Source organism: Solea senegalensis, linkage group LG6 (assembly GCF_019176455.1).
Source record: "Solea senegalensis isolate Sse05_10M linkage group LG6, IFAPA_SoseM_1, whole genome shotgun sequence".
NCBI lineage: Eukaryota > Metazoa > Chordata > Actinopteri > Pleuronectiformes > Soleidae > Solea > Solea senegalensis.
In genome coordinates this window covers 11,506,707-11,519,366 of record NC_058026.1, presented here as the reverse complement: position 1 = coordinate 11,519,366, position 12,660 = coordinate 11,506,707, and the positions used below count along the sequence as shown (strand labels likewise).

The following is a 12,660-nucleotide window of genomic DNA, read 5'->3' as shown; positions in this document are numbered from 1 at the left end:
TTGTTTTAAAACACTGAACACTATTATTATAAATACATCAAAGTCCGCTTGTAAAAGAACCTAAGCTAATGTATATCCTGCTGCTGTAGTATGTACTACTGCACTGTAATAATATCATGCACAGACTATGAGTATTAACCACTTAAAGTGTTGGAATGAATGTCATTATTCCTTATAGACAAATGTGATCTAGAAAACAGAACTGGACAATTCCATCAATGTGAGCGTACAGGCTTTGCCCAGTGCTGTTGAACCATGGCCCCCACCATGAGATGAAACCAAGTATAATCTGAAAATTAACCAGGCTTTACTGATATCAGAAAGGAATGCAGGGGAACGTGATATTCCACTTTCTAGAAACAACAGACAGTGAGGTAGGGACTTTCCACTTTGGACAGAAAAAAAAAAAAAAACTGCTCCCGGGGAAAGATGATAAAAGCATACATTTCTCTGGGAGAGAAAGGATGGTTGTGTTAGACCAACACATTAAGTTCCTGGAGGGTAATTACAGTGTAACCATTACTGTTTGCAGGGAGAGGCAGACATGAGGTCATTACGAGGCTGTCAATGGAGAGGGACGAAGACGAGAGAGCCAGAGCAGTTTAGCAATTTTGAATATTTTATGACACATAATTATGGTTTGGTTGGGGGAAAAATGGACAAGGGTGGTACTGGATGAGTGGTTGTATACGTGTGTGCATATGTGTGTATGTTTGAGCCTGCTTTCCGCTCAGCTGCCCAACATCATGTGTGTCTGATTATTACACCGCAATCGTTTCTGGCCGCTCTCCTTCTCTCGTCCTCAATCCTGCTCCATCCATCTCTCTCACTCCCTTGTTAAGGGTTCAGCACCGAACAAAGCACACAGTCATGCAGAGAGAATGTGAGGCTCAACCGAGCGGTTCCAACGCACACCACAATTACATAGGGCTTCTCCCTCACTGTCTCTTCTAACCTCCTTTACCCTCTTTCCCAACACGCTTCTCCCCAAACATCCTCGCTCTGCTTTTCTACTCTTTGAATAATATTTCCTCGTCGTCCTCCACTCTAAGCGTCTCTGTCACACGCAATCTGTCTCTCTCTTCTGGTAGCCAATTAAAGCTCTATGTCGCCCGCTTCACCCAGAGGGCTTCAGTTTTTTTTCCCCCAAGGAAAAGACAACATTTTTACCCGTTTAATAAATCTCCACGGAGTTCATTGTAATGCTTGGGTTATTTGCAACACAGCCAGGGAAATATGGTGAAATACTTCGATTAATGTTTTTGTTTGGTGGCATTTCGTTATCTTCATGTCGAGCTTTCTGCAAGAAGAAGAAGAAGAAGAAAACTAATCAAGTCCTCTTTTGACGGGGTGAACTTGCTTCCTGTATCTCTCAGAGAGTCAGCTCTCTGCTGCTTCTCTATTTTCTGATTTCTTCTCACTTCACCAGAGGACAGTAATGTGCACTTGATAATCATCTGGCTGTAAGCAACCTCTTGCTGCTTGCAATTTCAATTTCACTTTTACATTTATAGAGATAACACCGCGACAGCATCGAGATGAAATGTGCTTTATCTTGTATCATTCTACCAAGACAAATCAACGTGCAACATAACTGTTGAAGACATGCTATTGAAATCGAAGCTGAACAAAAAAAAACAAAAAAAAAAACGATGAGTCAAAGATAAATCTGCGTGCGACTGCATCAAATCCAGATGCAGTTCCCCGAAGATAAATATTTTCAGGGACGTAGAATCAGCATTCCTACCTCGTACTCTTGAGAGAACTTGAGATTGTCATTTGCCTTGAGGCGCTCAATGTGATCTGCCATCTCAGAGATGGGGATGGGCGGGTGACTTGCCATGCCTGTCGAGCACAGAAAAAAAAAAAGCCATTTTGATATGTGCACATTTGAACTCTTTGGGAAGAAAATGTTAGGAGCTGGGACTGACGGAGGAGGTGTTGTTTAGAGCTCAGTCTATGATCAGCAAAGGAAGCAAATGGAAGTGTTAGATGATCATTTCTCTCTTTTTTTTGTTTGTTAAGTGACCAGAAAATAACAATATGCTTGTGCTGAAAGTTACTGAGGTACATGTCCCTTGAGTATATGCATACTGCTGGTGAAGAAAAAAGACACAGGTGGTTAATAAAAAATAAAAAAAAGCATTAGCAAGTATTCCAGAGGCATTTTGATGAAATGTTGTCAATTTAAGCAGCTTCTTCCTATTTGGGATGGATAGTTAGTTGGCATGGAAATGGACAAGAAAGAAAGAAAAAAAGAAAGAAAGAAAGAAAGAAAGATGAGGAAAAGAACATCTACGGTGGACTAAGACTGACTAACTTGACAAACGGCGATAACCGCGGTACACTGATACACGGTAGGCTGAAAAGGGAAACAACACTGGGTTTAATCCTGTTCATTGAAATACAACCAAATCCTTCACACGTCCACTTGACATCGCGTTTGTGTGTACATATACATTATTTATTTATATATATGTACAAATGTACCGGATGCGAGAGCTCGTGCTACCTGGAGTCTGGAAGTTAATGCGGCGTAGCTCCACGGGATCCGTGGGATGGTGAGATGACATGGCTTTGCTGCAGGGAAAACTGCCCTTTCTGCCTTCAGCCTCAGCTCTTTTTCTGGAATAACACATAAAAACATCATTTAGATGCAGCTCAAAATAATTGGTTTTCCCCGTCTATACGTCTATAGGAATACATGTCATTTGTATACTTAAAGATAAACTATGTGACATTTCGCCATTAAAATAATAATAAAAACGACTATTATTCTATGTTTTGTTGTGTAGTGTACTTACATTAGCCAGAACATTGCCAATATTTTTTAAATCTATATTTACAGTAGGCAATTTTTAATGACGTCATCAACTTTGCCTGAAGTGTGAAATGACCATGGAGCCTTTACGGAACTTTAGGACACTCAACTCCCCTAGATAGTGTACATAATCTCTTTCAAGACTCCTCTGTATTACACAGTGCTCGACGACTCACTGTCATAAAACTACGTCTTCTGTTACTGTTTTGCTAGAGAGACGCCTCACATCAGAAATGACTCACTAAGTGTTTAAGCGCAATCGCAATATTGAAGAATTGTGATGCGAGTATTACAACTTCAGAGACATTTACAGGACTAGCTGTGATTCTGGCTGTCTGCTGGTTTAGCTTTTGAGCAGTTGATTACCACCTTTCTCGCCTGAGACGGTGTCGGACGTGTGCTGTTTTGTTTTTGGTCTCATCTCGAGTGACATGAAAAACGCAGCGCAGTGTTCATTAATTTATTACTCTGACGGTTGACAATGTGCTTGTAAGTCCACAACTTTATCCACTGGGTCACTCTGCAGTCGTTAAAGAAACATTAGGGTAATTCTGACTCTATTGGGATTTATTGTCTGAAGTATTGTTTGCAAAGGCTTTTCAAGACAAATTCCCCCTTTCGGGGCGGAGGGAATTTTAATGAGTCGTGTTTATTTACCTGTCAGGTTTGCTGGATCCAAAAGAGGGAAAAACAGCAGGTAACAAAGAACAGAAAAAGATAAATCGCATTAGTGTCCACTCAAAAAGACATCATCTACTAGAACAACACTGAACCCATCATTCTGTCGCGATCATTGAAACAAAACAAGCAAAAGAAATGAACGGATTACTTATGTTCGACTTAAAAACAAAAAACAACTGCATCCACTGATTTCACGAAACCCCCACCTACATGTTATGACCCAGCGTCCCCCCCGCACTGTGACACCTACTACATGATTACATCCTGGCAGCGTATCGCAAAGCACATTTCTGCTACAAGTGAGACATTAATGGCTGACGACCACCACAGGTCACACGAGGGCTTATGAATTCAAGATTATTACCATCAAGGTTAACAGTTCTGCAATGCCACTTCGGGCCCAGCAATTATTCATGTGCATTACCCACGCTCATTATCATAATGACCAGAAATTATCGTGAAGAATGCTGATGGGCGAAAAATGTTATCTTACCCTAACTGCTCTGTTCGCTAACTTGGCTCCCTGTACGTCCATTTTAAAAACAGATTACACAGAAATCCCCCTAAATTGCAGCAATGATTAGTAACAGATTGGGATATTAATTGTCCCGTTGTCTCAGGGCAGAGGAGCAATAAATATACTTTAATGTAATAGGTACGTTGCATAAATAATGGAAACACAACACAAGCCTGGTTTTGCTCAGCCACAGCCTGCTTCTGTTCTAGAGGAACAATTTTAGCTTTTAACTGCAAATATGAGACTGTCCTCCAATAAAACATACATATAGGTCGTATGCAGGAATTACGACCTATATTTACGTTTTCAAAACATGCGCCCCTAGCGGTTATATATATAACAGCAACCACTTCCGCCTTAGACGCTGTATCTAGTGGCTTCGCCGCTGTCGGCACCGGCAGTCGGCACCGGCAGTCGGCTCAGTAGCGAGAGCGCTGCGCCGGAGCGCGGTCGACTATGGTTCGGTCCCTTACTATACCACCTTTGTAGTATTTTTTTTTTATTTTTACTACCTAACCCTGTCTTTTTTGCCCTAACCCTACCCTCAGTAACATCTGTGCATATTCGAGTTGGCAAATACTACCTTTACGTCGCATTCAGGGGTTTGAAAAAAACGACCCACAGTCACGTTTTCAGAGAACGACCTATATGTACGTTTTCAGGGGTTGAAAAAACGACCTATATGTACGTTTCAGTTGGAAGACAGGTTGGCAAATATACAGAGTCCATAAAATAAATAATACTTCCCACCAGGAGCAGGGGTTTTCAAGTTGAATGAGGGCAACGGGGGCTCGTATCAGAGTTTGAGCGTCTCTTTGTCCTTACCTCTTGAACAGCAGAATGGCAATGACAATGCAGACGATAAAGACGACCGCCAGCACAGGCCCGACCACCCACAGCAGTCCTTCCTCTTCATCCACGATTGGCTTTGGATCCACATCCAGTGAGGTAACGGGGTCAGAATAAGGGCTAGTGGCGTACATGGTCTGCAAGAAAACACGGTTTCATTCTCCAATGATAACAAAGCGTTTGTCGATCGATCAACTCCGTGCGTGTGTTTCTACTTTCACTCACATTCTCAGAGAGGTCGAGCAGCCCAAGCACAAAGAAAACGTACTCCTGTCCGTTCTGCAGCGCACGGTTGCGGAAGCCTCCGTGGTTTTGTCCATCACCGAGCGTAAACTCCAGGGGGAGCGTTTTAAAGTGAGCACTGACATAAGCCCTGGGATCTGACTGGCCAGCCTGCCTGCGGATGCGAAGGGCACGACTGACACTCGTCGTGTTGATCTCTTTCAGAAGCTGAAAAATGGATATAAATGAAAAGTATTGAAAGAATAGAACGGGGGTCTCTGCATGCTCTCAGTGTCTATGTGTGGGTTTTCACTGACTTCCTCCTACACTATAAAGACATTCAGGTTAAGTGGAGTTTATAAATTGTCCATAGGTGAGAATGTAAGCACGAGTTGTTATATTATATATAAATTATATACAGTATATTCATATTTTACTTTCCCTCTGTTCTTAATTGTAGATTTGTATTGTTTCTTATTTTATTGGTTTTCCTTACTGCTGTATTGTGTATTTTATTCCTGCTAACTTAGTGAGTTAGGGTGTCTTATTCTTTCTTTTTATGTGATGCTCTTTGAGTACCTTGCAGATATTGTAACGTGCTATATAAATAAACACCGACTGATTCAATTTCAGCATTACCATATAAAACCCCTATTATTGTTGACTCTATTGGCGTTAATCTACTACACGTTTTACCTCATCCAGGTTCATCTGATCAGGCTCCTCCCAGGGGTTCAGGAACTTCCCTCGGAGCTTCTTCAGCGGCACCACCACCACATAGTAACCCCTGAAACATAGCAAGCGTGCACAGAGTTCAGACTCAAGGACATCAAACTTTTCTTCAGTGCATCAGTTCTTTAACTTCATCTTAGTTATTTGCAATTGTGGATCAGGACGAAGAGCAGGTAGAGTGTTGATGGTTCATATCCAGTTACCCTACAGTATACCAGATAGGGGAGTTTATATGAATGGTGTGTGTGTGTGGGGGGGCACTAATCCCAAGTCTTGTCAGTGATTGTGAAAAGATACAGCCCAGTCTCTTAGCTTATCTTTAATGACTGAGAACAAAGAGGAATTACTCCCATCTCTGCTCACCAATTAGTATTTCATGTCTCATTCAGTCATTTTAATTCACTTGTTTAATTAGTTAGTTAAAGATGCCGGTTAGGCCGGCGCTTCTTGCTCCCTTCACACAGAGCCAGGCTAGCAGCTGTTTCAAGTTGGCTGCTTTGCTTGTATTTGTCATGCAAACGTCAAAAAGATATCAATCTCCTCATATGTCAAACGGTGTGGTTGTTTTTGGAACATGTCTGAAACACACACATTAAAATCAGTGGTCTAGAGCCTTTTCAGCAGCAGTCAGGGCACAAATACCACAATCCACGATGTGTCCTAAGACGACAATTCACATGGAATTGCTCCATGTTGAAATATATATGGCTATACAAAATAAAATATAACTGGCATCTTTGGATTCAGAGTGGAAAAATAACTGGATCCCATAGCTAATAAAGTTTAAAGTGTTTGCTGCAGTGTTTGTGAGTGAGATTGCAACCACCTCCAAACATTTCTGAGGCACACAAAGAAGTGTCTATGAGTTGAACGTGCAGTGATTCTGGCTGTGACTTTAAGGATGAACAAAAACGACCTGCTTTCACTGGAAGTATTTGGAGTTATAAGAATCAGAAGGATTATCATCTCTGCTGCCAACTCACATCATTCCTGATAATCCAATTAAGAAAAAAAAACAATTTCAATATGAACAATTTCAAATTCTGCTGTTAATACAAGACACTCCGACACATATTCATCAAATCAAACCAGTATCGTTCACTAGCTAACATCAGCCTGTCTCGTAATCTCTACCTGACTTTGGCTGTGGTCTGCACAGTTGGTAGCTGCACAGTCACCATGCCGTCTGCGTTGGTTTTTCCCACCACGGTGGGTTTGGTCTTCAGGATGTCTGGGGCTGTAGTGGCTGTGACGCGGTGCTGGAGGCCCCCGGCGCTGTTGGCCCGGTTAGTGAGCAGAAAGGAGTACTGAGTGTCTGGCTCCAAGCCCGTGATCAGCTTCTGAGTCTGCTTGCCATCCACTTCCACAGACTGGCCTTTTCCATACAGGATCTGAACACAAGTTGGGTCACATGAGCGAAAGTTATTTATATTAACATGTTATTAACACATTTAGTTTTCATTAATCTTAGTTATATTCAGTTTGAATAGCATTTAATCCATTAATCTCCTCGCAGGTGGCGTTTCAGTTATCAAACAAAATGCAGTTGAGCAGAATGGACATTATACACAATCTTTTATGCTAAAATCAGCATGTGAACTATTGTAGCCTTTGACTGAGCTCTTTAGCATGTTTTGTTGAGCCATGGCTGCATTTGCAATATGTTTTTTTTAATTGAACAACACCTAAAAACATGTGAAAATGTGGAAATCTTTACTTACAGTAAATGGTTGGGCAGGATTCTTGTCTCGGATCTCCCAGGACAGTAGGACAGAGTTCTTCATGGCTGCTTTGACTCTGAAGTTGGTTGCAAAAACTAAGATACAAAAAAGGAAGAAGAAAACAAAAGAAAACATGAAAAGTATTCTATGATCTTATTCAGTCTCTCTGCTGAATCAAACCTGGCCTTACCTGTGTATCATACATGTCTCAAGCTACCTATTTTCTCTTTTCAACACAGAGACAGTGGGACTTAACAAGGGTACTTGCCCCAAACCCAAAGACTCTTACCTTGATTTAGGAAAATGATGCTGGGATTATGACTACAGTGACAAGACAATGAAAAAGGACACTTAAGATGTTGTGTGTCGGACTGTGCATGTGGGACATTATGTGCACAGCTGTGCTGTTAGGTGTGTTAAGCGTGTCTTGCATCCTGAGCAATGAAGATGGGCTGTTGAACCTGCGTGTGTGTCCTACCTTGGTCTAGACGCTGCGTCCTAAACTGGACACTGGGGCTGTACGGCCCAGGGCCGACAACTGTGAACGCGCACACCCTGACATCATACACAGTATCGGCACTCAGACCCTCCAACAACACACTCGATTCTGGAGCGGGCACCGCTACTTCTGAGGCGTTCCCACGGCTGTTTATATCCTTATACAGCACAGAGTACTTAGTAATTCTCCCATTTTGCTCAATTAGTGGCACTGCTTTCCATGCCAGTTGGAGGAAAGTGGCAGAAGACTCTTCAGAGTATATGTTTTCTGGGTATCCACTTGGGTTGTCCTCTGGTGTAGTCACCTCCATTACCGCCTCCTCCCCGTACCCCATTTTGTTACGGGCTGAAAGCTTGAACACATAGTTTGCTCCCTTGTGGATGTCATGGGCGGAATAGCGGTTCTCCTTGGAGGGAAACTCCACCACCGTAAAGGGAAGGACATCGCTGCGGCCAAAGGTGAGGCGGTACCCGAGCAGTGGGGTCGGTGGGTTTAACGGCGGATACCACTGCAGCAGAGCAGTACCTGTAGCAGTGGCACTCACCATCAGTTTGGGCTTGTCGGGCACTAGAGAGGGCAACATGGGGAAATAACAGAGATAATGATGAGGTAATTAGAGGATAATTGCAAAATACATTATTCACAACCTCGAGCAAAACTGCAAAAAAATATGGCACCAAATTGCTTTTTTACTGGCAGAGGAAGGTGTGACAGAGTGAGGAAAAAAAAAACAGTTCAACTTAATGGACTGTGATGATAATTAGCGATGCAATAGTTTAAATTCATTAGCGGGTGTGTGTGTGTGTGTTGTGCATGTATTTCGTAGCATTATGTCTGTGATGAGAGTTTGTTTAGATTCTCTTACGTGGCAGGGCGGTGCAGACTGTAACAGGTTTGCTGCGAGCACCATCGCCTTTGGCGGTATAAGCCCCGACTGATACAGAGAAGGCAGTGTCTGCCCTCAGGTCTCCAAGAACCGCCTCCTGCAGGACAACAAAAAGCAACGTCAGTTGTCAAAAGCAGCTACTTCATGTGTGGCCTCAGGCCAAAGCAGGCAGACTTTGATCTAATAGCAACATTTCTAGGTTAAACCCGAGTCAAAAAGGTGCACCCTTGGTGACAAAAAGGTGCAATTAAGTGGCTTTTTTTTGTCACTATAATGATCAGACAGTACAGACAGTTAAGGTCTTTTCTTAGATATTTTCTTTCCTTTATTGTGCAATTAGCTGCTGCAGCTCTTGTGGGAAAAATGTACTGGGGATTGTAGCTGGTTTGTGACCAGCTCAACAAATCTCAGAATTTAAAAATAACCATGAAATTATCTCACAAGGGCTCAAAATAGGGGCCATTTCTCAGCACAAAATCTCATTTACCTACACAGACACTCAACACTAATTCACAACAGTCTCAATCTTAACACTAGAAATTAAATTCTGTAATTTCTTTGCCTAAGGAGAGAATGAATAAATACAACATTTTGGCAATATCCCCAGATTATTCTTATTGTTAGTTTTATTGTGTTTTCCAGTGCTGCTTTATTAAAAATCGCAAAGAACATGAGCACGATACAGAAATAAATAAATAAATTTAAAAAAAAAAGGATTTCCATCCACTTTCTGGGTTAAGCCCTCGTTCTGGTCCTAGGTGATTTTAAAGCTTCAGTCTCATACGTATGACTCATCGACTCTGTGTGCTTTATCATTATTATTACTAATAAATGAAAGGTTTACTCACGTATTCAGTTGAGTCATCATATTCCCACTGAACGATGGCATAACATCGAGAAAAGAGGAAAAATAATAGAAAGACGCAGTTGTTAGTATGTGGGATAACATCTAAAAACACTAAACCATAATGTATGTATAAATAAATAGAGATAAGTGTGAGCCTATGTGTTAGTGGTGATTGAGAATTCACAATAAACATCACAGTTCAATAAATGAAATGGTGCACGCATCAAATGTGTAGTAAATGTTCGTGTTACCTGTGAGTCTTCCATGAGGATGTCCTTGATGAAGGGCTGCCCCTGCGGCTCACCGTAGTTCATCTTCACATAGTGGACTTGGTAGCCTCTGATCTGACCATGCTGCCGTTCAGGCGCTGGTGCTCGCCATTTCACCCTAATGGCCGAGGCGTTCACAGTCTCTGCCTCAACTCCTCGTGGAGGACCACTTGGAACTAAAAATGCATTTTGGGATAGAGGTCAAGGATCACAGATGACGGACACTCAAACTGTTCATGTAAAAGTCCTTGATTCTAAAAAACAGATCGGTTTTGGGGCAGATAAAAAAAAAAAATCTAAATATACCCCTTCAAAAAGTCAGTTTAAAACAGTTTTGATGTCTTGGAAAAAAGTCAAAATAGTGGAAGAAAAAAAAAATTGCTTGAGGAAAAACATGGGAGGAAAAAGCAGTGGAGAATAAGAGGCAAATGTAGAGAAAGATAAGAATGGCAGACAGAAAAGGATTGTTGCCAGGGGCAGATTAGCAGTGGCAGGCAGTCAAAGACAAACGACAAAAAAACATAAGAATTCTGAATGAAAACACTCCAGCCACTGCTTGCTATCTGACTAACCCAGACATAAGCACTCTCTGGAAAAAAAGGAGAAAATTCTCAGTGGAGAGTTTGGAGTATTCATGTCTATCAAGAAAAATCTGTGAAAATATTACAAACTGCTGTCGGCACACTGAAACACTTCCATTAAAAGTGAACTAAAAGACAAATAGTTGTAAATAGAAGGGAAAGCAATCACTAGGAAAAGCCTGAATGAAGGAAGGCCAAAGTATTGTTACGGTATTGTTAGTGGGAAACATTGTTACGTCATGCCAGGGAAATCCCAATCATCCTTTTCCCCAAAAAAGAGGGGATTAGAGAAGGGAAAGTTAGGAAAAAACAGGCTGATTAAAAATGGGGGATAAAAATTGCTGCTGGAGGGAAAAAGGAGTTGTAAGAGAAAGCAGCGGTGAGGAGGATTTCCCAGATGTTAGAGGTTTCTGCTGGTTATGAAGGAACAAAGAGGAGGTTTTCCGTACAGGAGGGTCTGACAAACGCTCTTAAGTGCACCATCCATTTAGACTGCAAGGAATGATTAACTGGCCAGCAGAGGCAACTCACTGTTAGTTTCGGTTTGCTTTGTGCTCATTGGGGCTATGTTAGTGGGTAACCGCTGTTAGTGGGGCGGACCATCCTAAGACAGGTATGGGGATTTGTTTTGGAACATACCATCCTCCTCTGTGCGGATAAGCAGCTGTAAACTTTCCGGTCCATCGCCCGCTTCGGTCTGCGCTCGTATCGTTATGCCATACTCAGTCCATTTTTCCAGGTTTTCCAGGAGATAGGGGGAACTCTCCAGAGGGATTCCGTCAACTCTTCTAGTTGTTTTGTTGCCCTCTGTAGTGGAGTACTGGATGGAGTATCCTGTAATGATGCCGTTCTGAAACTCCAGAGGAGGTGGAGCCCAACTTACCAGGACGCTGGTAGAAGTCGGACTCGTGCATGTGATGTCCTGGGGAGGTGCTGAAGGAACTGGTCGGCCAGTTTTGAGGAAGCACAGTAGGGATTGTTTGGGTAAATGTTATTTGGTTGTGTGTGCAAGTTGTTATTGGTGGGTGGAGGAGTGAGGGAGTGAGGTTTGCCGTGGAAAAATGGGGATGAAATTGAGTAGACAAGAGACAGAGAACAGAAGACAAAGAAACATAAAATGAAAACAAAACACTGGAGAACTGAAGGTCATACGAAAAAAAATGAGCCTGCTACTAGAAAGCAAGGTGGCTGAACAAAGATACGGAATGATCGGTTTCACCCCTTTTTTTTTGGTAGAAATGCTTGAGCAATGAATATGGATGAATGGCTTAAAAGAGATGCATTACACAACACTGACTATACCTTTGACACACAAACATACCTTCCCATAACTTACTTGTCCTCACAACCTGCCCAAGCCTCAGGGCTTCATCCGTGATGGGAGTTCTCATCATCTCTATCTACAAACCACTGACTTCTTACCTTGTTTTTTTTACTGATTCTCTGACACACCAACAAAAGACGCATCACTATCAGTCATAGCATAAGTTGCTGTGTAATCCTATCTGGTGTCATTTATCTGGGGTTATATTAGTTGAGATATATCACATCTGAGGTCAGTTAACGTATAGATTCATTACGTCCTCCTTGTGACAATGCAAAAACGTTTGTGTTACTAGTGCATATTCACACTCAGTATATGTACACCGACTGGCTTTGTTTCAATTGTTATTTTTGCATTGTCACAAAAAAAAAACACACATGCACACGCACACACAAACAAACCCGGCATCAGTGTATGCAGTTAGACCTACGCGTCTGTGGTGTGTCGATGAACACTTCATTGGTATACGCCCCGATTCCATGCTTGCTCTTGGCAGCCAGCTGGAAGGTGTAGGTGGAGAAAGGCTTCAAGTTCTTCAACAGGTAGGAGGTTGTAGGCTCAAAGCTTATTTTCCTCTGAGGGGATGTGAAGACAAGAGGACAGCGGGACATGACAATCAAAATAAAAATGGCTGCGACGATCCATCCAGTCATGCATTCATCCTTCTCTTCCGCCAAACAAACGCCCTCTCAGCTACCGCTCTTCATTCTT

General features: G+C 42.2%; 1 protein-coding gene across 1 annotated transcript in view; it reads right to left on the bottom strand.

The window, feature by feature from the left end:
- LOC122770959 (receptor-type tyrosine-protein phosphatase delta-like) overlaps window positions 1–12,660 on the bottom strand; it is a 70,591-nt gene that overhangs the window by 37,986 nt on the left and 19,945 nt on the right. The window contains exons 14-27 of the mRNA XM_044028195.1: window positions 12,380–12,524; window positions 11,265–11,567; window positions 10,027–10,220; window positions 9,777–9,803; window positions 8,908–9,025; window positions 8,022–8,609; window positions 7,544–7,638; window positions 6,957–7,213; window positions 5,787–5,877; window positions 5,094–5,318; window positions 4,845–5,005; window positions 3,479–3,490; window positions 2,513–2,625; window positions 1,748–1,845 (exon numbers count right to left, since the gene is read on the bottom strand). Of these exons, the coding sequence (XP_043884130.1) occupies window positions 1,748–1,845; window positions 2,513–2,625; window positions 3,479–3,490; window positions 4,845–5,005; window positions 5,094–5,318; window positions 5,787–5,877; window positions 6,957–7,213; window positions 7,544–7,638; window positions 8,022–8,609; window positions 8,908–9,025; window positions 9,777–9,803; window positions 10,027–10,220; window positions 11,265–11,567; window positions 12,380–12,524 (2,427 nt within the window). The remainder of the gene's footprint in view (window positions 1–1,747; window positions 1,846–2,512; window positions 2,626–3,478; window positions 3,491–4,844; window positions 5,006–5,093; window positions 5,319–5,786; window positions 5,878–6,956; window positions 7,214–7,543; window positions 7,639–8,021; window positions 8,610–8,907; window positions 9,026–9,776; window positions 9,804–10,026; window positions 10,221–11,264; window positions 11,568–12,379; window positions 12,525–12,660) is intronic.